The 26,338-nt window shown below is 55.5% G+C and overlaps 1 protein-coding gene across 1 annotated transcript in view; it reads left to right on the forward strand.

Moving 5' to 3' along the window:
- Positions 1 to 25,924, forward strand: part of NACC2 (NACC family member 2) — a gene marked incomplete at its 3' end in the record, with an annotated part of 28,537 nt that extends 2,613 nt beyond the window's left edge. Inside the window, exons 2-5 of the mRNA XM_082842226.1 lie at positions 21,191 to 21,355; positions 23,456 to 23,561; positions 23,858 to 23,955; positions 25,419 to 25,924. Coding sequence (XP_082698352.1) covers positions 21,191 to 21,355; positions 23,456 to 23,561; positions 23,858 to 23,955; positions 25,419 to 25,924 — 875 coding nt within the window. The remainder of the gene's footprint in view (positions 1 to 21,190; positions 21,356 to 23,455; positions 23,562 to 23,857; positions 23,956 to 25,418) is intronic.
- Positions 25,925 to 26,338: the final 414 nt, after the last annotated feature.

Consider the following 26,338-nt stretch of genomic DNA (forward strand, 5'->3'; position numbering starts at 1 on the left):
AGGGCCCAGGGGCGGGGCTGCCCAGCGGTGGTCCCTGGTGGTGCAGTGCCGAACCAGGAGAGGACCCTAGTTCACGTGTCACCCCAGGGTCCTCCCTGTATGGCCCCCTTCCCGCCAGTGTGGCCTCGGGCCTTGGTGTGTACGAGACGGTGAGAGACACCACAGGTGTTGGAATTGCTGGGTGTGGGTGCAGGGCGGTAGCCCGTCTGAGGGCACCTGCCCCTCTGGCTGCATGAGCCTGGACCCCCTCCTCACCTGGACAGTTGTGGCCCACCTGCACCCTTGGATCTTCCAAGGAGCCAAGGGAGGTGGCCGTGGACAGCGTGGGGTGCGGCTTGGGAGACCGAGCTGCCCCACTGCCTTGTCTGGGCTTCCTCACCAGCCCCTCCCGCACTGAGACCAGCTGCTGGGTCCTACTGGGGCCGGGCACGGGTCAGCCAAGGCCTGTGAGCCCCTCATCCCACATCCCTGGGAGCGTCGGAGGTGGGACGGGGTGGAGGGAAGCTGTGAGACTGGGGGCGGTGGCCTGGGAGCCTGTCTCCAACAGGACTTGGGAGGCTCCGGTCTGGGTTTTCTCCTCCCTGAGCCCGTAAGTGGGGCAGGGAGGGGGTGTGTGATTTCTTGGTTAAAATCTAGGTTATCGGCAGTGACGTCGCTGGCATCACTGGGCACCTGGCACGCTGGGAAGAGGGTTGGGGGGAGGGTCCGTGGGGGCCGGGCAGGCAGAGAGGGGCCCGTCCCCAAAGGCTGGCTGCCCCTTGGGCGCTGGTTTCCCGTAACTCGGGCTCCCTCTGTGCTGGCCTGGCCTGGCCAGGGGGCATCCTCACACCCCGCGTGGGCAGCCGAATAGCCAGGTGCCCCGTGCCAGGGCCTGGACAGGGGTTGGGCAGGGCTCTCGAGCTGGTGGAATCCGGAAGGTTCTATGGTGAACTGGCGCATAAGGTTCTCAGGAGTCCCTTCTCCTTTCGGTTTCCCCACCTGCCAAGGGAGGGGGTGGCCTGAGTGACCCTCAGGGGTCTTCTCTCCAGCACGCCGTGTGCAGGAAAGCGAAGGGCGCAGAGCCCTGCACTGGAGACCCCGTCCCCACCCTCATCCCCGTGAAGGGCTGTTAGCAGCTCCCACGTGATGGGCTTCTTGTTGGGAAATCGAGGAATTGAATGTTACAGATGAGTGGATGGACTCTGGATCCCTCCCCCCAGCAGCCCCCGCGTGGTTTCCCGTTTCCGTGCTGTGTGTTCCTCCATTCTGTCCAAGTCCTGTGTCATCGTCCGTTCGTGGAGATGCCGTGGTTGATTTATCCACTTCCCTGTTGGAGGATATTGGGTGGTTCCTAACTGGTTAGGTTAGGAGAGGTGCCACTGGGAAGGCCCTAACCATGATGGGGCCGATCAGACCCACCCCACATCGCAGTGGGCTCAGCCCCCCACCCCGGGGCTCAGGGCAGCTCGCGCTTCAGCTCCGCAGGGCCCAGAGCCGGTGGGCATCTCTCTGCACATCAGCCTCTAGCCGGGAGTGGGGCAGGAGCCAGGGGCGGCCCCGTCAAGGCAGTGCGGGTCTGGGGGGCTTGGTTTTGGTTCCGGGGGTGGGCAGGGCACAGAGGGCACCCCCCTGCCGTGAGGGGTCCGCTCCCATGGTCTCTACTTGTTCACTCTCTTTGGGCACACCTGTACCCACAGGCTGTGAGCAGTGGTGGCCAGGATGGGCGTAGTCCCTGCCCTTGCCTGCTGTGGACACAGAGAGACACCAGACTGGACCCTGACGTGGTGTTTCATCGTGGCGGGGGGCCACTGTCAGGGCAGGCTGCCCTGGGAGTGAGGCTGAGGGGTGCGGGGATGAGACGACAGAGGGCATGGAGGGGAGGTTCCCACGCCAACCCGGGCCCCCTCCCCTGGTCTCTGCGGTTCCGACCCCCTTCTGGCCTCCAGGCCCACCCCCCTCACTGGGCAGATGTTGAATCCCGCAGGCGGATGTGCTCCCTATGGGCTTCTGAGCCACAGGCCCGCCTAGGTGTTTACGCACCAGCCCCGAGCCTCCACCTTCACCCTTTCCCAGGAGGGGACCGCCGCGGGGTGCCCTGCTGGTGGCCAGTGAGCTGGTGGCCCTGTGTGGCCCTGCTCTCCCTTCCCCTCCAGGTCTGCCCGCTGCCCCACGCCTGGACGTGGGACGGACCCTGGTGGTGCGCGGGAGGGGGTCCTGGCACGCGGCAGCACGTCTGTTCCCGGGTTCCGCCGCTCTGAGCAGAGGCCGCAGGTGGCCGCTGCACGCCGGAGGATAGAGCCCTGCCGCAGGCCAGGCCTTCCCAGCATGGCCTGTGAGGTCAGCGCGGCTGCTGTCCCATCTTACGGGGGGCGGGCCCAGCCTGCAGCGTCCCCCCTCCGCACGGCAGGGTGTCCCTCCAGCAGAGCCTCTGGGGAGCCGGGTTGGCGGCTGCTCCCACCCACAGCTCAGAGCTCACGAGCTGTCGCTTGGGGGTCCCACAGAGAGGGAGCAGTCAGGATGGGTTCTGCAAGCCCCACTCCCCGCCACCCACACTGCCTCCTGCCCTGGGCCAGGAGCGTCCGCACCGTTAGAGCCCAGCACAACCCCTGGCCTGCCTACAGTGGTGCCCAGGTGGGGGCGGCCTGCCCAGACTCGGGGGGGTTCCTGCTCTTTTAAGGCAACATCCTGGCAGCTCAGGCCAGGCGAAGGAGGTGCCAACGCCAATGTGTCTGTCCCACTGTATACCCCGGAGGCCGCCCTGAGGGCTGGCCGGGCACCCCAGGCACCATCCGGGGCTCATCCCTGAGGGCCTCCAGGCGCGGCCCCCTGGCTCCCTGGCCTCAGCTTCCATGCAGTGTCACGTTTAACCCTCACACCCCCAAACACCCTGAGAGTTCTTAAACCAGTTTTATTGAGGTGTAACTTACATACCTCGGTGACACGGGTATGAAGTTACCCATTTGAGATGTGGGCGAGGCGCCACTAGCACAGTCAGATGGAGGACGTGTCCGTCACCCTGGAGGCCCTCGCGCCCCTTTGCTGGCATCCCCTCCCCCACCCCCAGCCGCGGGCAGCCTCGGATCCGCTTTCTGTCCTCTGGGTACTTTTGTCCGTGACGTAAACAGAGTCAGGCTGTCTGCACTCTGGTCCGGCTGTCTCGTCAGCAGAATGAGTTTGAGACTTGCCTGTGCTGGGTGGGCAGTCCCACCTTTTTCTCCTCGTCTTTTTTATTTATTAAAGTGTTTACACACGATAAAATGTGCCAGTTTCAAGTGTACAGGTGATGAGTTTGGCCATTGTAATCAGTCAAGTACCACGGTCAAGATACACAACAATTTACTTCCCTCAGAGGTTTCCCCGCGTCCTCCCCACCCCATCCCACCACCGCGGCCCCCGTTGCTCTCCATCACTATCATTTTTCCTTAAGTGGGATCACACAGAACGGAGTCTTCTTTTTTTGACGTTTTTCGTTTACTGTATCTTGAGATCGATTCATCCGTGTGCTTCTGAGTGTGGGTCCTTGGTCCTTGTGGTGTTCTCCCATGCCGTGGACATGCCACCAGTGGCAGTCGTGTGTGGCCGTTATCACCGGGCTGCTGTGAACATCCACGTACACGCGGGACTGCTTTTTTGTTCATCTACTGAAATTATGATGTGGGTTTTCTCCTTAATTTTACTGATGTGGTGTATTGCATCAGTTAATTTTGTTTTGTTTTGTTTTTTTGCGGTACGCGGGCCTCTCACTGTCGTGGCCTCTCCCGTTGCGGAGCACAGGCTCCCGACGCGCAGGCTCAGCGGCCATGGCTCACGGGCCCAGCCGCTCTGCGGCACGTGGGACCTTCCCGGACCGGGGCACGAACCCGTGTCCCCTGCATCGGCAGGCGGACTCTCAACCACTGCGCCACCAGGGAAGCCCATCATCAGTTAATTTTTAAATGTTGAACCACCCTTGAACTCCTGGGATAAGTCCCACTTGGTCATTATGTTTTATTGTTTTATATATTGCTGGATTCAATTCGCTAATGTTTTCTTAAGGAATTTTGCATCTAGTTCATGACGGTTAATTATCCGTAGTTTGCCTGTAGTATCTGTGTCTGGTTTTGTAGGAGGATATGCTAACCTTATGTCTCTTCTCCTTCATTTTCTGAAAGAGTTTGTGTAAGTTTGATGTTATTTCTTTCTTAAGCATTTGATAGAATTCATTCACCAGTGAAGCCACTTGGGCCTGCAGTTTTGTTGTTGTTTTTGTTCCTTATGGGAAGGTTTTCAATTATACATTCTGTTAGTTTAGATGTAGAACTGTTCAGATTTCTCTCACATCTTGCTCGAGCCATGGTAATTTGTGTCTTTCAAGGAATTTATCCATTTCTGATCTATGCAGGTATTAATATAGCCGTGCCAGCTCTCTTATGTTTACTATTTACCTGGTGTTGGCTGTTTTCATCCTTTTCCTGTTAACCTACCTGTGTCTTAAAGCTCAATTCTTATAGATAGCACATGACTGAGATCTGCTTTTTTATCCAGTCTGACCATCTTGTATTGGGAATCTTTCGACCATTTACGTTTAGTGTAATTTTCAAGGGGGTTAGGTTCAGGTCTGTCATCTCACTATTAGTTTTTTATTAGTCATGTTTTCTTTTTTTCCTCTTTTCCACCACTTTCTGATTGAATTTTTCCAGAGTTTCTCTTTAGCTCTGCTGTTGACCTAGTGGTTAGACATCCCCCCCACACCCCCGCCATGCTTCGGTCGTCTGGAGCTGGCTCATGAATATTTGACTTATCCCATCAACCTTCTCAGGTATATCACCCCCTCCTGTGGAACTCAGACTTTCAAAACTGTGTGTTTTCATTTCCCCACTCCGGTCCTTAGTGAAATTGTTGTCACATATTTTACTTCTTCATAGGCTATAAGCCTTATGGTGATGTTATTGTTTTTACTTGAAACACACAGTTGTCTTTTTTCCACTTTTAGTCACTTTTAAAATTTAAATAGAGTAGAATTTACTCTTTGGGGCAAATTGTTCTCTGAGTTTAAACAAATGTATACAGTCACGTGATGACCTTCATAATCAAGATGCAGAGCAGTCACCTCCCACATTTTATCATCCCCCTGCGGCCCCTTTGTAGTCTTTTCTTCCTCTCTCCCAACTCCTGCGACCACTGGTCTGTTTTCTGTCTCATCAGTGGAATCACACAGTGTGTGGCCTTTTGCTTGAATGCATTTGAGGTCCATTCGTGTTGTGTGAGTTCGTGGTTTTTTTTTTTTTTTTTTTGGCCTGCTGAATAGTATTCCCACGATGGGTCTATCTAGTTGCCAGTCGAAGCACCTTTGGTTTATTTCTAGTTTTTAGTGGTGATGGATTGAGCTGCTACAAACGTGGCATCTAGGTTTTTGTGCACACTTGAATTGTCAGTTCTTTTTGGTAAATTGGCCTAGGAATGAGATAGTGGGTCATATGGTAAGTGCATGTTTAACTTTATAAGAAATTGCCCAAACTCTTGTCTGAAATAGTTCTGTCACTTTATATCGCCACCAGCAAAGCAGGAGAGTTCCTGTCATTCCATGATCTTGTCAGCACTTGGTTTTGTCTTTTTTTTAAAAACCATTCTCATGGTCTATAGTGGTGTCACACTGCAGTGTTCATTTGTATTTCTCTAATGTCTAATGATGTGGAACACCCTTTGTGTATTTATTTGCCATCTGTATACCTGCTCTGGTCAAGTGCCTCTTCGAGTCTTTTGCCCTCTTTTTATCGGGTGGTTTGAATATTGAGTACTGTTGATATGGTGTATTCCTTATACATTCTAGGTGTGGAAGTCCTGTGTTGGATATGTGACTCATAAACATATTCTACTAGACTGCAGTTGGTCTTTTCTTTCTCTTACTAGTGTCTTTCATAGACATTTTAACATTTTGATGAAGTTTATTTTTTAAATTTTTAAATCTGATTTTTGGCTGCGTCGGGTCTTAATTGTGGCACAAGGGCTCTTCTTTGCAGCAAGCAGGCTTCTCTCTAGTTGCGGCGTGCGGGCTCAGTAGTTGTGGTCCGCGGGCTTTGTTGCCCCACGGCATGTGGGATCTTAGTTCCCTGACCAGAGATCGAACCCACGTCCCCTGCGTTGGAAGGCGGATTCTTAACCACTGGACCGCCAGGGGAGTCCCCTGATGAAGTTTAAATGGTCAGTAATTTCTCTTACAGCTGATGCTTTTGGTGTTGTATTTGATCCTTTACCTAACAAGATTATAAGAATTTTTTCCCCTGTGTTTTCTTCTAGATGTCTTATGGCTTTGGGTTTGACATTTAGTCTGTGGCCCATTTTGAGTTAATTTTTGTATAAGGTGTGAGACATGGATCGAGGTTCTGATTTTTTTTCCACGTGGATGTCTAATTTTTTTTAAGAAATTTAAAATATGAAAAATTGCCTATTATGTTTACCCACATATTTACCTTGTCCAGTTCCTCATACTTCGTATAGATTAGAGTTTCTACCTGGTGTTATTTTTCTTCTGCTTGAAGAATTTCCTTCAACCTAGTGATGGACTAGTAGTGAATTCTGAAAAATCACAAAGAGGTCTTTATATCACCTTTTAAAAAATCTGCCTTATTGAAGTATAGTTTATGTGTAATAAAATTAGTCAGTTTTCATTGTACAGTTGTCACCTTCATTCTTGAAGGGTATTTTTGCTGGATGTAGAATCCTAGGCTGACTGTTACTTTCTGCTTTCAGTAGCCGTTCTCTTGTCTTCTGAAATGCATATTTTTTCCTCGGGAAATCACAGTCATTCTTCTCTGAGTTTCTCTGTACGAGTTGCGTCTTTTCTTTTCAGGCAGCTTTTATTTCTGCTTACATTTTGTTGAGCTTTTTGGACGTGTGCGTGTCTACCATTATTCCTTCAAACGTCTTGTGCCCCTCCCCCCACAACTCCAATTAAACATGTTTTTGTCCCTGAGGTCCCAGGCTCTGTTTATTTATTAGTTTTTAGCCTTTTTTCCTGTTTAGGCTTTAGATGGCGTCGTTTCCATTGCTGTTTCTTCATGGTTGCCAGATCTTTTCTGCAGTTCCGTTTTGTTCTTATTTGTATGTTCCATTTCTGCCCTCGCTGAGCTCCTGCTTTTCCATTTTTTTTAAAGTTCTGATGGCATTTTCTAGCCGGTGTTAAAGCCTTTGCCTGCTAACGCTGCCGCTTTGTCATTTCTTGGTCTGTTTCTACCCACTGATTTTTCTCCTCCTTGGGATCCCCTTTTTGTGGTTCTTCACGTATCTGTTAATTTTGTAACAGGTGCTGGACATCGTGGATGTAGAGCACCAGCAGTCTTGTCCTGAGTCTCTCATAGTGGAGTTAAGTGGAATTTCCATAACGAGTAATGATTTTGAGTGTTTTTTCATACTCTCGACAGGTTGTCTGCCTTCCTTTGTGAAGTGCCCATTTAAATCTTCTTTCCCACACTTTTGTAGAGTGAGTTGTCTGTCCTTTTCTCACAACTTTTCGTGAGCTTGTCTGTACTCCGAATAGACCTCTTCTGTCAGACAAGTGTCGTAAATACCTTCTCCCACTCTGCCACTTGTCATCTTCTTAATAGAATTTTGACGTAATAAGTGTATTAACTTCTTTCTGTTTATCAATAGCTATTATATCTTGTTTAAAGGAATCTTCCTTTACCTCCAGATCAGTGTAATGTTCTGTGTACCTTAAAGTTGTCTTTTTGATTGGAAATCATTTTAAACTTACAGAAGTGTTTCAAGACAAGCACAAAGAACTCCTGTATACCTTTGCCTCAGACTCACTAGCTGGTAAGAATTTGCCGCGTTTTGCTTTGTCGTTCTTCTTCTTTTTTTTAAGTATAGGTTTGTTTTTTTCTCTGAACCACTTGAAGGCAAGTTGCAGATATTCTGCTCTTTTACCCCCAAATACTGAGCGTTGCTTACAAACGGGACATTCTCTTGCATAAACACAGGACAGTGTTCAAAACGCAGGAAATTTGTTTTGGCTGTGCTGGGTCTTCAGCTGCAGCACGTGGGATCTTCGTTGCGGCATGCGTGCGGGACCTAGCTCCCTGACCAGGGATCGCACCCGGGCCCCCTGCATTGGGAGCGCGGAGTCTTACCCAGTGGACCACCAGGGAGGTCCCCAGGAAATTCAGTTTTGACCCAGCACTACTGTATAATCAGCGATGCTTAAATTTCCATGCTTAAATTCCTCCAGTTGTCTCCATATTGTCCTTTGTGGTCATGTGGGTTTTTCTGATCCAGTATTCAGTTCAGAATCACACGTTGCATTTCTGGTTTTTCTTTTATTCTGGAATAGATTCTCAGCCTTTATGCTTCACGAGACTTTCCTTTTGAAAGCACATGGGCTGGCTGTTTTGCAGAAGGTCCCTCTGTTTGGGTCTGCTGGGTTGGGTGCCTGGTGTGCGTTTCTGCTGGAATTCCACAGGAGCAGTGCCGTGTCCTCCTCCAGCCACGACCCTGGCCTGGCTCAGTGTTGGTGATGGCCCCTTAGGTCGTTTGGTCAAGGTGATCTCTGCCAGGTAGAGTCACTGTGAGAAGAGAAGGTGTGTCATTAGCCTTTCACCCAACCCTTTTAGTGTTTGTTGATGACTCTTGCCTGGATTGACCCCTACTCTGATGGTTGCAAAGTGGTGACCAGAACTCCATAACTCCTACATTTATTAGTTGGTGGTCTTTTGTAGGGAAGAGCTTCTCCAGACCCCCTACTTATTTATTTTATTCCTTCACTTATTGTTGTTGTTTATTTGGTGTTAGTATAAAGTTGGTTTTTTTTTTTTTTTTTAAGCATTTTCATATTGTCTTTTTCAGCAAAATGTCCCAGGCTCATCTTATGCTTTCTGTTCCCCAGCCCTGGAGTCAGCTTTTTTCCCTCTGAGTGGGGAATGGTATTTAGGAACCAAGATCTGGGTGCTACGTTTGCTTATTGCTACTAGGGTGCTGTTTTTATACCCTTGTGGTAGTCAGAGCTAGGAATTTATATATTTAAAAATCACGAGTTTGTACTGGTATCTCCAAATTTAACTCAATGTCCTAGGCTTCTCCCAGCCTCCTCTCTTCCTTACGTCTGTTTTCCCCTCTAACAGTCAAGATTCAGACTCCCCTGCTTTGTTATTAAGGCTTTTCTCTCTGTAGTAAGTATATCTGGAATTGATTTTTTTTTAATGTGGTGTGATGTGGGGCTCAAGATTTACTTTTTTTTTTTTTTTAAAGGGGATTTTAAAAATATTTTTGGCTGCATTGGGTCTTGCGTTGCTGCGTGTGGGTTTCTTTAGTTGTGGCGAGCGGGGGCTACTCTTCGTTGCGGTGCGTGGGCTTCTCATTGTGGTGGCTTCTCTTGTTGTGGAGCACGGGCTCTAGGCGCGCGGGCTTCAGTAGTTGTGGCTCGTGGGCTTAGTTGCTTCGCTCATGTGGGATCTTCCTGGACCAGGGCTCGAACCCGTGTCCCCTGCATTGGCAGGTGGTGGATTTTTTTTTTTTTTTAATGAGACCTTTTATTTATTTGTTTGTTTATTTTTGGCTGCATTGGGTCTTCGTGGCTGTGCGCGGGCTTTCTCTAGTTGCAGTGAGCGTGGGCTACTCTTTGTTGTGGTGCGAGGGCTTCTGGTTGCAGTGGCTTCTCTCGATGCGGAGCATGGGCTCTAGGCTCATGGGCTTCAGTAGTTGTGGCGCATGGGCTTCAGTAGTTGTGGTGCACGGGCTTCAGTAGTTGTAGCGCACGGGCTTAGTCGCTCCGTGACATGTGGGATCTTCCTGGACCAGGGCTTGACCTGTGTCCCCTGCACTGGCAGGCGGATTCTCAACCCCTGCACCACCAGGGAAGCCCCAGCCTTTTCTTTAAATATTGAAATGGTCATATAGTTTTCCTCTTGTGCTCTGTTAATGTTATAAATTGCTTTTTCGAATATTAAAAAACCTTGTGTTTCTGGAATAAGCTCAACCTCGTTGTGATGTAGTATCCTTTTTACATCCCTCTGGATTCAACTGCCTAATTTTTTTGCCCTTTTTGGGGGGGCGCTCTGGAGCTGTGACCACCCCCAGTCAGTGTTCATCTCCTAGAAGGAGGCCTCAGGTGGGTTGCCAGGTGGCCAGCAGTTGCCAAACCGAGGGAGCCGCTCCCATCTGGCCGGACCCTGAGCGTGGAGCCCCTGCTTCTGCCGGGGGTGCCCCCTGCCCACCACAGAGCTCCAGCCTAAACACTGGGAAACCTGTTAAATGCATACCCCCCACCCACACAAGGCACACACGGTGTGGGCGCCAGTGTAGGTACCCCAGACCCACATCAGAGGCGCGGGAGTTTGGACCCAGCGCCTGGGCCACCGGCTGCGTGGGACAAGCCCGTGCTTCTCATATTGCCTCATATTTTCTCTAGGATTTTTGCCACTCTGTGGACGAGAGAGGGTGCCCTCTCATTTTCCTTTAAGGTAACCTCTCCCTTTTTCGCTAGCAAGGTTATCTGGCCTCATAAAATGATTCGAGAATTATCACCCTTCCCCCCTTTTAAAAATGACCTGGAAGAGTTTGTATAACCTTAGTCCATTTCTTAAATATTTGAAGTAATGCCCAGATGAAGCCACTTAGGCCTGGAGTGTTTTGCAGGACGGTGTTTATTAGATTCATGTCTTTATTAGGTCCAAGTTCAAATTTCTTTTTCTTGTGTCAGTGTTGGTAAGTTGTGTTTCTCTTCAAGCTTATAGGTTTCATCTAATTTTTAGATGTATTGGCATGAATCTACTACTTATATCCTCTTAAAACCTTCCTGATGTTTATCGAAGAAAGTGGCAGGCTGTGACTTGGGGCAGATCTGCCCCATGGCCTGTTTTGGTACAGCCCACAAACTAGCGATGCTGTTTATATTTTTAAAGTGGTGTGTAAAGGAGAAGGACATTCAACAGAACCCAGCCTAAAAGACTGACGACCCTCTGGCCCTTTAGGGTAGAAGCTTGCCAGCCCCTGTTCTGTAGGCTCTGCTGTGTCACGTTAATATCATATTAACAATTAATATTGTTAATTTGTGTCTTTTTGCCTCATTATCCTTCACTCAGTCTTGCTAGAGATTTTTCCCACATATGAGTCTTTTCAAAGAACCAGCTTTTGGCTTTTTCTCTCTTATGTATACAGTTGACCTTGGGACTGCACGGGTCCACTTACACACAGATCTTTTGCAATAAATACGGTACCTGTAAATAAATACGCGTTTCTTTTTCACATTTCCGGTTTGATGTCTAGTGCTGGGAACACGTGTAATACCTACAGTGTTCCATATCCTATAAGACGATATCGATGCAGGTACTGAGAGACAGGTGATGCGTCTTGTAAACTTAAGATATTCGGTGAATACGGTCTAGTACTGTAAATGTATTTTCTCTTCCTTATGATTTTCTTAACATTTTCTTTTCTCTAGCTGACTAAGAATACAGTACAAATACACAGAATGTGTGTGAACTGACTGCACATGTAAGGCTTCTGGTCAACAGGAAGCTATTAGTAGTTAAGCTTAGAGGGGAGACAGAAGTTATATGCAGCTTTTCGACTGCTCAGGGGGGTCGGTGCACCAACCCTCACGTTGTCTAAGGGTCAACTGTACTTACATATATATTTTTTTAATTTCAATTTATTTCTACTTCTTCTGAGTTAATCTGCTATTCTTTTTTTTTTTTTTTTTGGGGAGGTTCGCGGGCCTCTCACTGTCGTGGCCTCTCCCGTGGCGGAGCACAGGCTCCGGGCGCGCAGGCGCAGCGGCCACGGCTCACGGGCCCAGCCGCTCCGCGGCACGTGGGATCCTCCCGGACCGGGGCACGAACCCGCGTCCCCTGCATCGGCAGGCGGACTCCCAACCCCTGCGCCACCAGGGAAGCCCTAATCTGCTGTTCTTTTCCTAGTTTTCTGATCGATTGATTTCTCAGCCTTTTAAACTACGTGCACTTTAGGGCTGTCCATTTCCTGGTCCGCACGGCTTAATTCTACCCAACCCATTTTGATATGTCGTATTTCCATCATCGTTCAATCAAAAATATTTCCCAGTGCTTTCGTGGTGTTTCTTTTCTTGACCCTTGGGGTATGTCCTGGTGTGTTGCTTAAATTCTCGAACATGTTTTGGATTTTCCGGTCATCTATTTGTTGTAATTTCTGAATTAAATTTCCTGTGGTCACTTCATTGCTCTGACGTCTTTTGAGACTCTGGGCCCCAGCAAATGTCCCATATGCACTAGACAGAAACTATGCTGCACCAATAATTAAATCAAATCTTGCATACTCTTTCAGATTTGTTTTTATCTTCTTATGTTGGCTCAAGAGATGGGGTGCTCAGATCTCCAGGGAGGCTTATAGGTTTGCCATTTCTCCTTCTAGTTCTGCCTGTTATTATGAAGTTTTGGTTTGGGTGCCTGTCAATTGCAGGCTTGTTTCATCTTCCTGGTGACCTGGTCCTCTTACCATCGTGAAATATCCTGTAGCACTAGGAAAGTTTCTTGCTTTGAAGTCTGCGTGGTCTTACATCAGCAGAGCTGCCCTGGCACCCTTCTCTCTGATGTTCACCTGGTGCGAAGCTTACAGGATCTTAGTTCCCCAACCAGGGATTGAACCTGCGCCCTCAGCACTGAAAGCGCTGAGTCCTAACCATTGGGCCACCAGGGAATTCCCTACCCTCGCCCTCTTATCTGGGATCACTTACTTCATGTGGCTTCATGTCTTTAATCAGTTTGGAGTTCTGGGTCATTATGGCTTCCCACACACACCCGCCCTCCTTCCCGGGCTCCCGTGACACACATGGTGTGCATTCACCACGTCCTGGGAATTCCAGGTGACTTTTATTCTGTTTTATGACTTTTCTATTTCTTTTTTCTTCTGCTGCTTTAACCTGGAAGTTTTGGATTGAATTATTTTCCAGTTCACCAGTCTTCTCACGTGCTCTGTTTAATTTCCTTTTCAACCAATCATATTTCTAGGATTTGATTGTTTTTATTGATTCTAGTTTTCTGGTGAAATTCTCCATCTTGTACATTTCTTGCACAAATTAAGAGTAGTTATTTGAAACGCGGTGTCTGCCTGTTGAACCTGTTACAGATCGCCCGCGGGTCTGATCTAATGTCTCTTTGTAAATTGTGGGGTTTTATTTTAATCGTTTGGCTTTGCTTTCTTGTATTGCTGGTAATTTTTTATTGGATGCTTCACATTGTGTGAAGACATTTTGGAAGCTCTAAGCAGAGCTGCTCCAGAGAGGGTCTGGGACCTGTTAGAGGTTTGCCTGAGCGGCCGTCGGATTTATCAAGCAGTGATGTGACCTCCTGGAGTAAGTCAGGCTGGACGTTCCTGGTTGCCCTGCTCCTGGGCCCTGGCTGTTCCCAGGTCTCAGCTGAAAGCCTGGGTGTTCCCCAGAGCACCGCCTCCTCAGCAGGCCCCAAATCTCGGTGTTTGTCCAGCCCATACGTGGGACACCACATTCTTTTTTTAATTTATTTATTTTATTTTTGGCTGAGTTGGGTCTTCGTTGCTGTGCACGAGCTTCCTCTAGTTGCGGCGAGCAGGGGCTACTCTTCGTTGTGGCACGCTGGCTTCTCATTGCAGTGGCTTCCCTTGTTGCAGACAGAGCATGGGCTCTAGGCGCGCGGGCTTCAGTAGTTGTGGCACATGGGCTCAGTAGCTGTGACTCACGGGATCTGGAGCACAGGCTCAGTAGTTGTGGCTCGTGGGCTCAGTAGTTGTGGCACGCGGGCTCAGTAGTTGTGGCACGCGGGCTTCAGTAGTTGTGGCGCACAGGCTTAGTTGCTCTGTGGCATGTGGGATCTTCCCGGACCAGGGCTCGAACCCATGTCCCCCACATTGCCAGGCGGATTCTTAACCACCGCGCCACCAGGGAAGCCCCCGTAAGTTTGTTTTCTATGTCTGTTGAGTCTGTTTCGTTTTGTAAGTAGTTCATTTGTATCATTTTTTAAGTTTCCACATATAAGTGGTATCTCACGATACCACTTTCTCTGTCTGATTTACTTCACTTAGTATGATACTCTCGACTGGGCGACTTTTTTTAATGCAGCTTTTAGAGTTGTTCTTGCCGAGGGACTCAGTCCACTATTGGCTACTGCCTCCTCCTCACAGTGGGCGTGTCCGGGGTATTTTACAAGTTCAGTGCATGTATTTTTGTGTAGCTCACGTGTGCTCGTTATCTTAAAGAACGTAGAACGATCATACAGTGAAAAGCCGTTCTCCCACGTGGCCCCTCCGCCTCCCACTCTGGTCCCCAGAGGCATCCACGGGTGGGCAGGGAGGCTGCGAGCGTCTCAAGGTCAGCACCGGACAGGAGGATGGAGAACAGAAGAGGGACGTGGTCAGGTTGGCGATAGAAGAGCTGCCGGGATCGCTGTGGTGGGGGTGAGGAGACCAGGTGGGGGACCGGTGGGGTCTCCTGGGGCCAGATTTGGGCGCAGGAGACAGAAGAACCCAGAACCGTGGGCCTGGGGAGGGACAGCACCAGGTTTCATTGGGATGGGCTTCCATTCAGTGGGACGGGGAGCCGCCCAGAGGGAGTTGCGAGTGTACTGAGCCGTGGCGCGCGGGGCCAGTCACCAGGTCGGGTGGCCGCAGAGCCCTGCTGGAGCACCGTCCGGGGTCTGGTCTCTCGGCCCTGCGTCTTCCCCAGCAGCTATGCCTGTACCTTCCTGAGCACGGGGCTTGGAGACCCGCTGTGTCCCTTTGTGTCCTGGCAGCTGGGGTTTGCACACAGGTCCTCCCGGCTCTTGGCCGCGTGTCTGTCTCCACCTTTATTTTTCTTTCTTACTGGCTTTTCCCTGCCAGCCTTTTGCTATTTTTCACCCCACAAGCCAAATTGCATTGGCTCTTGGATGCATTTCGTGCCCCCGTTTTAGATCCAAGAAATGGGATGCATCTTACAGTCGGTGGTGTATCACAGTTACGTTGGTGTCACGTAAAAGACAGAATGATGCCCGTGGTGACCCCCCCAGCCGCCTGGGCCCAAGTGCATCTGTAGGAACCACCACCTGCCCTGTTCCTGGGATGCTGATACAGGTGTGTTCAGTGCACAGATGTCCTTCACGGGTGTGGCCCTTTCAAAACTGCCAGTCTGGTTGGCACTGAGCTGGCAGCTGCAGAGATGGGCTAGATCGCCCACCCGTGGTGCGTTTGTCACGAGTGGAGGCCACCCGGAGCTGAGCGGGAGGGGGCTGGGGAGGGCCAGGCGGCCACCTGGCATGGGGTGGTGTGGCCTGAGTGTCCACCGCCCAGAACAGCTCCGTCAACCAACCCCCAGGGCCCCAAGACTCCACCGTGCTGCTCCGACAGTCACCCCCCAACCCCATCCCCTGGCGGCCACTGTTCTCTGTCCCCATGGTTCTGTCTTTGGAGCGTGTCCGACACACGGACCTGCCCGGGAGATAACCCCGGACACTGGCCCCTCTGCTGGGCACAGTGAACCTGGGATCCATCCAAGTTGTGCATCAATAATTTGTTCCTTCTTGCGGCCCTGTGGTGACTGTCACGTGGATGGCTTCCTGGCTGTCCCTTCCGCTGACGCAGGACATTGGGTGTTTCCCGTTTGGGGCATCTGTGAGCAGAGCGGGTGTGGACACTTCTGTACGGGGTTCGTCGCGTCCAGCCCTCATCTCTTTCTTCTCCTGGGTAAATACCTAAAAGTGGAATTGCTGGCTCAGCCGTGCATACGGTTAACTTTATAACAAACTGCCGCGTGGTTTCCAGTGTCCTCACCACCGGGACGAGCATTCCAGTGGCTCCGTGTCCTTGCCGGCACGTGCTGCGCCCAGGTCCCACTGAGCCGTCCTAATCACGAGCGGTGGTATCTCAGCACGGCTTTAGTTTCCATTTTCCTAACGGCTCAGGACGTCGAGCATCTCCATCTATGTGTTCTCTGGCGAAGTGTCTGTTCAGATCTTCTGCCCATTTGTTTTCGTTTAGCATCTGTATCGGAGTATAACTGCTTTACAATGGTGTGTTACTTTCTGCTTTGGCCCATTTTTAAAATCGCGCTTTTCGTTTTCCTCCTGTTGAGTTTCGAGAGGCCTCCCTGGAGACACGTGGTTTGCAGATCTTTCCTTGGTCGGTGGTAGCTGGCTTGTCTTCTCGTCTTTTGTAGACACGAGTTTTTCATTTTGATGAAGTTCAGTTTCTCATTTAATTGCTTTTAGGGATTGTGCTTTTGGAGTCGTGTCTAGGCTTCTAGCTGAAGCCAAGATCACAGGTTTTCTGGTGAAAGTTTTGTAGTTTTGCGTTTTACGTTTAGATCTGCGACCCACTCGTGTTCATCTTCGCGTAAGGTGTGAGGTTCGGCGCATGGGTTTGTGCCTGTGTGCGACCTGTGACTTGGCACCGTTCGTTGGCAGACTGTCACTTCCTTCTTTGGGTACGTCTGCATCTTTATCACAGACCGGCCGAGCGTACCTGTGTGGGTCTGTCTCCGGACCGTGCACTGTGTGTCTGGCAGGCCTGGTCACTGTGCACTGTGGGGAGCCGGTGTCGGGTGGTGTGGTGCAGCATTTTTCTTTCCATTTGGTTTTCAGTTGTATTTTTCTATATAATTAAGAACTAGGGGTTCGGTTTCTTATGCTGCCATCTGAACAAATGGCATACACTTCCGTGGAGTGGGCATCACCTTTTCTGTCCCCTGTCCGCCCCACTCAACCTCAGCAAAGCTACACTGCGGCTGGACCAGGGCGGCTCGGGCACCTGCCGGTGGTCACCCACCTTGCCGGGGCTCCCGGGGGCGGGGGCTGCTTATGCTGTCTCTGATGGTGACTCCCTAGGACACACTATGGATTTGGGGACGGGAACAGGGGCCCTTTGGGGCTTCCTGGACATGACAGCATCCTGTGGTCGGGTGTCTTGGTGTGTGTTGCCCAAGGAGAGGGTCCAGTGATTTCTTCAGATTCCCAGTCTTTGACCTTCAGGAGGTTGAGGAAGTTCAGGACTGAGGTCAACGTGACCCTCCCGGTTTCCCTCCTTCCATTCATTTTTTTTTTTGGCTGCGCTAGGTGTTGGTTGCTGCACGCAGGCTCTCTCTAGTTGCGGCGAGAGGGGGCTACTCTTTGTTGCGGTGCACGGGCTTCTCATTGCGGTGGATTCTCTTGTTGCAGAGCACAGGCTCTAGGCGCACGGGCTTCAGTAGTTGTGGCACGCGGGCTCAGCACTTGTGGCTCACGGGCTTAGTTGCTCCACGGCTTGTGGGATCTTCCCGGACCAGGGCTCGAACCTGTGTCCCCTGCGTTGGCAGGTGGATTCTTAACCACTGCGCCACCAGGGAAGTCCCCCATTCATTCTTCTAAAGGAAAATTATTTTATTGTGGTAGAGTGTAGCTGATGTAAGATTTACTGTTAAGACCACTTCTGAGTGCACAGAATCAGGTACGTGCACATTGTGCCGCCGTCACCTCCAGAACTCTCTCATCTTCCAAACTGTCCCCACTCAACACTTGCTCCCCTCCCCCCACCCCAGCCCCAGGCCCCACCGTCCACTTCCTGCCTCCGCGGGTTTGACTCCTTCAGGGACCTCCCACGAGTGGGTCCTGCAGGCTGTGTCCGTCCGTGTCGGGCTCACCTCCCTTGTGTGACGTCTCCCCTGTTGGGGTTCAGGCAGGTGTCGTGGTGGGGGCAGCAGGACCTTGAAGGCCCAGCCTGGACCCCTCTTCCTCTCTAGTTAGAGACCCTGCAGGGCCCACCATGCACCCTCTGAACACACTGGTGTCTTCTTCGGCCCTTGTGGTCTGAGGGAAGCTTCTGCCTGCCTCTGTCCCTGCTGCCCGTTTGCCCAGATTAGCTGCTGTTCCAGATGGTTCCATCAGGACCTTTACCACCGTGACTCACCTTCCCTACACACAGAGGGATTGGTCACCCCCCGATACAAACAGCTAATTGCTTTCACGCGCTTCTCTCCAAATTTCACGGGGCCTGAATATTTGGAGCCCACGATCCTAGAAACCAACATTATAAAGGGTTATAACCGGGGCCGTTGACGATGCAGGCGGCCGCCGGGTCCCCCTGTGCGCAGGGAGACCTGGGTGTGATCCGAGGGGTCTCTGCAGGCTGCCACACCCCTGCCCACAGCCCACCGAGGGGTCTCCCATCACCCTTGCCGTCAGGCACTGGAGTGACCCCGCCAGAGGCCGCCAGGGAGACTGGAGTGGCCCCGTCACAATGCCCTGGTGCACAGACCCTCCTGGGTTTCCAGAACCTGTCTGTAACTCGGCACCCCTCCCTAGAAGCTAGAAGGAGGCCGCTGGAAGCTCGGGCGGGGCCGTGGTGGGTAATTCGGGGCGGGGAGGGCCGGGGGCACATGGAGCAGCTCGGAGCACCTTTCCAGATGAGCCACCGCTCTGGTGGTATTTTTAGCGGGTGCAGAGTATCCGGCACATGGCGGAGCAGAAATAGAAGTGGTTCTTTTGGCTCTTCTGGATCTGACAGCCTCTGGCTCTCGGGGAGCCGTGCTGGGGCTGGGGGGGGGGGCGGGCGTCGCGTGGAGCGCAGACAACTTCTGCTGTTTGGAGGAACATGGAGGCCGAGGAGTTGTACGTGGGGATTATGTCTGCTGGTGAGCGCTCTTTATGTAAATGCCACGGCGCCAGCGCCGGCGCCCTGCTCCCGAGTCTGCGTCTGCGAGTGTAATCACAGCAGACTTGGCGGAGGGGGAGGGGGAGGGGGAGGGGGAGGGGAGGGGGAGGGGGAGGGGGAGGGGCGGGGCGGGTAATTATGTTTTAAAATATCATCCGGGTTGTTTTTCCTGTGCTCCCTGAGCCCCTGGGTAATTCTGGGTTTGGAAGATTCTGGCGGCTCTCTGCTGATCTGCCCCCACCCACTGTCAGCGTTCCCCAAACATGCCAGGTGGGAAATGCTGCCCGAACCCCCCGAGCGGCCACCCTTCGGACTTCTGCCCTGAGCTGTGCTGCAGCCTCACCCAGGGCTGGGCTGATTCAGGAAAACTCCCTCCTTTGAAGTGGAACTGGCCGCCGCCAGGCCGAAGGCACCGCGTGCCACCCTCACCCTGTGCATGCTGACAGGTGCCTCCCTAGGAACGGCTGAGCCCCGAGGGGACAGGGGGAGGGGTGGCCTGGGGGTCCCCTGGTGGGGACTGGGGCTGACTCTGGAGCGGGTGATTCCAGACCCAGGGCGGGTGGGCTAGAGCAACAGGTGGGTCCCTAACCCATCCTCGGGGCTGGAACTGACCATCCTGCCTTCTCCCGCGGGACTCGCCCTGTGGTTTAGGGGGTGCTGGCCCTTCAGGGACTGGGCAGCCCTGACCTTTCCCCCACAAGAGCTTGGTGCAGAGATAACTAGGGGCTAATCCATGCTCACGCGGTGCCAGGTCTGGGGCTTGGGCACCCTTCCTTGCCAACCTCCCCCTCCTGAAGGGCTTCCAGGTCCTTCTCCCAGCCCCACCTGGCCTCCCCCAGACTTAGGTGCCTCTGCTGAATTTCCCTGTGACCCCAAAGGGGTGTCACAGTGCAGAGGGGATGGGACACCGGCCAGCCCAAGGGGCTGCCTCTGACCATCTTGGAGTGGCCTCTGGACCCGCCGCAACAGGCTCTGCCACTCAGCCCCTGCCCTGAGGCTGCTGGAGGAGAGCTTCCAGCCCAGCCTTGCCCTCTGGGTGTCTGAGCCCTGGGAGGTGCGCTCTCCCCCACAGTGGTCACTGAGGCTGCTAATGAGAGCCGCCGTCCTCAGCAAGGAAAACCCAGCCCCGGGTGGCCATCAGAGCAGCCCGGAGCCTTTCCAACCTGCAGACCCTGCCTGGGTGCCCGCGTGACGGGCGGGTGCCCGGGGGACGGGCCCTGGGGCCTCCACCTGCAGGCCTTGCTGCTCAGCCAGGTGTGTGGCGTGGGCCCGCCCTGGAGCAGCTGTGATTTCTCAACGACGACGACAGCTGCCGGGAGCAGGTGGCCCTCCCAGGAGTGACCCAGGGTCGCCATGTGCTGGGGACACAGGAGGGAGGCCGTGCCCCTGCCCTGTGTCTGGCCAGGATGGCTTGAGTGCGGGCCGCAGGGTGAGGGGTGCTGGACGGGTGGCTGTGTGTGAGCCTGAACGGGGAGGCCGGCCTGCGGTAGAGCCCGGCCGGGTACGGGCCTCCAGCTGACCGTGCAGTGGGGGCCGGGCATGTGATGCTGCCTGGGCTGCTGACGCCGGTCAGGAAAATGAGGAGGGGACGGGGGGCAGGCGCAGGGCAGGAAGTGGGGGCCTGCTTGTAGGGTCTTGGGGCGCCGAGCCTGGTAAGGTGGGGTCCTGCCCACCATGGGGGCCTCCACGTGGCCGCTGCCCTCACCCGGCCTGGCCGCCTGCTGAACCCTCAGGGCTGGGCACTCCCTGCAAGCAGGGGGCAGGCCCTCGGCCTCCCAGCGCCTGGGGAGGCACCGGGGTGTGCTGGGTGCCCAGCAAGTGCCCGATAGACTGGCCCCCCCACCCCATGAGCCCGAGAGGGAACCCCCAGCCCAGCCTTGAGCCCCTCCAGAGGGCCCGTGGGTAGGTGGGTGGTTAGGAGGCCGGGCGGGGGGACGGGCCAAGGCCATGCTCTGCTGGGTGTCCTGTGCGTGGTGCTCAGGCTCAGGGTGTGACACGGGGACCCCGAGGGGGCCTCGCCCGCTCCCCATCCTCCCGCCCCCTCATAGCTGCAGGTGCTGGCGTGCCTGGGGGTCCCTGGATGACCCCCAGTCGTGGCTTGTCAGGAATGTCCCCAGACGGCCCGGAGGTCCGGAGCCGGCGTGGAGACGGCATCAGCGCTGCCCGGCCGCCACCGCCTGGCTTTACTGGTGGCGAACACTGATGGCGCTGCTCTTGGCCAGGAATACGTGGTGCAGCCTCTGGGGGCGGGGTGCCCGCGTGCAGGGGGGCTGCTGTGAGGAGACAGGCTGGGGAGCGGTTGACCGTACAGACCTGTTCCCCTCCCCCGCTCTGCCCAACCTCCGCCCTGCCCCCACCCCCAGCCCTGAGCCCTCATTCCCGCTCGCCCTGCAGGCCTCAGCCTGCTGGACATCCCCACCCTGGGAGCCTCCCAGGCCCCCGGCGACTTGCTCCCAGGCCGGCTGGGAGGCCCTCGCCTGCCTTCTCTGCTCTCTGGGTCACTCGGGTCCTCCCGGCAGGGGCAGCACCTGGTGGGCGGGGAGGGTGGGCACGCGGCAGGCCTGGTCCGGGCCTGGGTGGGCAGGAGGGGAGCTCTGCTGTGTCCCTGACTGGGTGGCGTCTGGGCCCACAGTGCAAGAGAAGCCGGAGCCCGTGCCACTGGAGAGCCGTTCCTGCGTCCTCATCCGCCGCGACCTGGTGGCCCTGCCCGCCAGCCTCATCAGCCAGATCGGGTACCGCTGCCACCCCAAGCTCTACTCCGAGGGGGACCCCGGCGAGAAGCTGGAGCTGGTGGCAGGTGAGGCCTCACCCCCACCCTGTCTATTGTATGCAGCTGCCCTGCCGTTTATTTTTTCTTCCGAGCTGTGAACAATGGACTCATCACCAGTCAGTCAAAAAAAAGAACATCTTAAATTTCCTCTAATTTCCTTTTAGAAGAATGTGTCATTAAGAGGAGTTATTCAATTGAATTAATTTAGCATTTTAATTGAATCCCCTGGGCTGGTCGCGCTTCTGATTGGCAGGGACTGCAATCATGATTGTGTTTTAATTTAGGTCGGGGATAAAACCAAGTCCCCCCCACCCCACCCCAGCTCCCCAAGTGTCCAATTGCCTCGTTCCAGGGGTAAGTGACCAGAGCTTCCAAAAGGCAAGCTCCCAGGCAGCAATGGACTTGTTTCTTCTGTAAAAACAAACAACACGGTGGGGTCCAAAGCCCCTTAGGGCTCGTGCCTGTCGGAAATATTTATCTTCTCAGTGTTGGGATTCATTCGGCCTCACAGCTCCTTGTAGATTTTTTTTGGTCCGTGTTGTGAGGATTGTGGGATCTTAGTTCCCCGACCAGGGATTGAACCCGGGCCCTCGGCAGTGAGAGCGCAGAGCCCTAACCGCTGGACCGCCAGGGAAGTCCCTCCTTGTAGACTTTTAAGGCTGTCTGGCGGGAAGATGAGAATTGATGGGGCCTTGCCTCTTCCTCCGTGAGCTGCTGGGCCATCACTCCTGCCGCGCCTGGGCAACGTTATGGGGTTCCTTCTGCCTGAGCCGTCCCCCCTCCTGGAACCACGCCTCAGCAGGCGGTCTCGCCTTTCAGCCGACAGGAGGGCAGCTGGGCGGTGTTGGCTGGTCTGGGTGGACCTGGGTGGGGTGGGGATGCCCCGAGCCCCCCGCCCCTGCTGCCTGGCGTCGTTCCAAGCAGCATCCAGCTCCTCTGTTCAGGGAGCGCCAGCGTCAGGCTGCGCCGGGTTCTCGGGGCCCCGGGGATGGGTGTGGTCCCCAGGGAGGCCTGTCTATCAGTTTGGGGTTGGGAAGGGCGCAGGCCGGCCGCCTTCCCTGGCCAGGCCCCACCTGGCCCCAGGCCTCCTGCTAAGCCCCCCTTTACAGATGTCCCCACCGCGAGGGGGCCGACCGGCCCGTGTGGCTCAGGGTGACCTGCCCTGCCCTTGGGTTTGAGGCTCTGCAGACCTGGGGTGGGGTGAGGCCCTGCGGGACCCTGGGTGTGTCGTGGCCGGGGACGCGCAATGGTGGTCTCCATCTAGAGTCAGCCACGTGCTTCTTAACCGGTGCCTGTGGGCTTCTCTGGAGACCTGGCTCGTGGGGGACAAAACGTTAAGCCGGGGGAGGGCCCCCGAGGCCAGAGTGGCAGCTTTCACAGGGGTCCTCGCAGCTCTGCCCTGCCCCCCGCCGCCCAGAAGGGAACCATGTTCATGTTTTCCAATGAGGAGATTCAGCACGTGCCCTGTAAAAAGTCAGATCGTAGACAAAGGCCCGGATGAGGCCCTGCAGGCGCCCGTGTTCTTCACGACGGCTGACTCTTGCAGAAGCTCCTCTCTCCACGGGCAGCGTCCAGGGTAAACAGAGGCCTCCCCGAGGCTCCTGTCCTCCCTGTCCTTCGTTGGCCTGAACCCTGGCGGGGGCCCGGCCTGGCCAGACTGCGGGGTGAAGAGCGCTGCGGGGCTCACCGGTCCCGTCTCCGCCCTGGGCCGGCTCTTCCGTCCCGGCACCCGGAGAGGTCAGTGCTGGGCAGGGGGGAGCTGCAGCCCGACCTCCATGATTCCAGCTCCCATCACTGCCCACGGTTCTTCCGTGTTCAGGGAGAACTGAGAGGCAAGATGAGTGTTTCCCAAACGCAAACGCAGGTCGGCTCCAGGCAATCCCCTCGAGGCTGGGAGGGCAGTTCGGGGACAGCCCTTTGAGGCGTGTGACCAAGGCTGCCTGCTCCTGGTGACAGGGCCCCAGTGCAGCGGGGAAGGCCTGGAGCGTGGGGTCCCAGGCCTGGAGGGGGGCTGCCCCAGACCCTGCCTCACCCGCGGGCCGCCCGCCCCGGCCGCAGCAGCCCCTGGGCCGCCCGTGGCCCTGGGCCTGGGGCTGAGGGCCTCTGTTCTGTGTGTGGCGGCCGCAGGCTCCGGCGTCTACATCACGCGTGGCCAGCTGATGAACTGCCACCTGTGCGCGGGGGTGAAGCACAAGGTGCTGCTGCGGCGCCTCCTCGCCACCTTCTTCGACAGGTAGGTCCCCCGCGGGCCCTGCGGTCTCTAGAATCTTCTCTAGACGAGGCCGTGCGTCCAGGCTCCCCCACCTTCCCGACCTCACGGGTGTCAGCCCGAGGCCGTCGGCCAGACCCGGGTCTGGGGAGGGCTTGTGGACCCCCGTCCCCGCAAAGCGAAGAACCACACCGGCTCCACGCCACTGTGGGGGGCTCCTTCCCCTAAGGGGCGGTGGGGCGTGCAGGCAGGGACCCCGTTCCCGTGCGTCCCCTCCAGCCGGCGGCCTCACGCTGCCCCCCTTCCTGTCCTCCCTCCAGGAACACGCTAGCCAACAGCTGTGGCACGGGCATCCGCTCGTCCACCAGTGACCCGAGCCGCAAGCCGCTGGACAGCCGCGTCCTGAACGCTGTGAAATGTAAGAGGAGGACTGGGGTCTCGGGGGTGGGGAGGCGTCTCGAGGAGCTCCAGGAGCCCCCAGGCCCTTGGATGTCAGCCTGGGAAAGGTGGCTTCTCCCCAGGAGCAAGCCGGGCCGCAGGGTCGAGGGGGAGAAAAGAGCAGCTCGCGGGGGCCCGGTCTCGAGGTGTTAACATTCTTGGTAGGTTTCCAAGCGTGATGAATTCAGCTGCGAAACTATTTTAATATGTGAAATAGATCTAATTTTCCTTTTGGAACAAAACCGCTTATTTACATTTTGGGGTTATTTTGAGCCTTTGCCATCTGCTCGGCCCGCTTCTGCCTCCCGCTGCCGGGCCCGTGGGGGCGGAGTCTGGTCCATCTCGGTGGCAGACCGCCGCCCCCGTCCCCCCCTGCACCCCCCAGACGAGGAGGAAGCCACCGGTGCCCGGCACGGGCCAGCCAAGAGCACGTCCTCCTGTAGCTGTCGGCACGCGAAACACTGTCTTAGTTTTCTGGCTTAAAAAATCTCTCTTGTGAGGCTAATTCTGTTTTAGAGCAAAGAGGGGCCTTTGCAGCCAGTAATCGCGTCCCAAAGCAGGGGTGGGGTGCCGGCAGTGGCTCTGGGAAGATGCCGAGAGGGGGTGCAGCTGGTGTTGCCCCAGAGCAGGGCTCACAGCGGAGGGGGCTCACCCTGGGGGCCCCGCCTCTGGGTTCCGTGCTGTTCGGAGGGCTGGGTCTTGAGGCTCCTAGAGGAGGGGCGGGGAGAGGGCGTATCGTTCTTATTGCGGTTGATGATGCCACTGCTGGGCTGGGGTCTCCGGGCCGGGGACTGGGCTGAAGACAGGTGTCAGCCGGCCCCCTCCTCACTCCATGCCAGCCCTTTGATCGGGCCCAGAGAGACCCGAGCCTCACAGCTGAGTGGGTGCCCAGGCCCCGCCCCGATTCCCACTCCACCAGGGCAGGGATTCTCAAAGGCTTGCCTGGCCAAGGATGCAAGGTGGGTGGGACAGAGTGGGAAAGCGAGGTCCGGAGATGGGGGCCCACCCAAGGCTGCACTGCCAGCCAGTGGTCCGGAGGAGCCAGAGCCCCCTGGGCCCTCTGTGCTCCCGCTAGTGGCACAGGCTGGGGTCCTGGTTGCTCTGACTGCCCCTCCCCTGAAGGTTCCCCCAGGCTGTCCCAGAGGAGCAGGGTGGGGCTTCCAGCAGTGAGAAAGGTGACCGCTGGTCTTCAGGCTGACCCAGGAGAGGCCTCGGTGGCCCTGTGGTCTCCCTCGCCAGAGGGGAACAGAGTGGAGGAGACCCTGGAGGTGCCCGGCCTGCCCCACTGGCCCCGCGGCGGCCTCTCCAGCCCAGAGTGCTCTGCCCCCGGCTTGTCCAGGGTATCTCGGTCCCACGGCCCCTCAGGAGGCGGAGGGCCGGCATCGTGGGATGCCTGCGGGTGGGTGGCCGCTCACGCCACCTCCCGACGCCCTGTCCTTGCAGTGTACTGTCAGAACTTCGCCCCCAGCTTCAAGGAGAGCGAGATGAACGTGATCGCCGCGGACATGTGCACCAATGCCCGCCGCGTCCGCAAGCGCTGGCTGCCCAAGATCAAGTCCATGCTGCCCGAGGGCGTGGAGATGTACCGCACGGTCATGGGCTCCTCGGCCGCCAGCGCGCCCCTGGACCCCGAGTTCCCGCCCGCCACCGCGCAGGTGTTTGAGCAGCGCATCTATGCCGAGCGGCGGGGCGACGCAGCCGCCATCGTGGCTCTGAGAACTGACGCTGTGAATGTCGACCTGGGCACCTCCACCAACCCCACCTTCGAGGCCGGCTCGGAGGCCGACGGGGCCGGCTCGGTCGTCCAGGAGGTGGCCGCGCCCGAGCCGCTGCCCGCCGAGGGCCAGAGCCCCCCGCAGCCCTTCGAGCAGGGCAGCGCCAGCAGCAGCCGGCCCGCGACGCCAGCTGCAGGGAGGAGACCGGAGGGCCCGTACGCAGGGACCTTGTAGGGGCCCGAGGCCGGACGGGGCGCCAAGGCGGGTACTGAAGCTGCTTGCATGCGTTACTAATACAGACAGATGTGGTCAAGCCACTTACCTACTGAACTGCTACTGTTGCCTGAGAAAAATGTGATTTTTATTCTGCTTGTATTTAAAATTCATGAAGGAAACAAATGCATTCGTTATACTGTAAACGATTAGGCCCCTGGCGACCTAGTTGCGAGGAAGGTCCCGGGGCTCCTTTTTGATATTCGAGAGGTTAGTCTCCACGTTGTAGCTTTCCCTCCCCCTGTTCGGGGAGGGGGCGAGAGGCCGCCAGACCCTGGTGCCCGGCCTCCTGCCCCCACGGCTCCCTCTGCCTGGGGCGAAGCCAGGGGCCTGTGGGGCGGGAGCACGTGTCTCGGGACCCTCGTTCCTTTCCCG

Source organism: Leucopleurus acutus (assembly GCF_964270905.1).
Source record: "Leucopleurus acutus genome assembly, chromosome: 7".
NCBI lineage: Eukaryota > Metazoa > Chordata > Mammalia > Artiodactyla > Delphinidae > Leucopleurus > Leucopleurus acutus.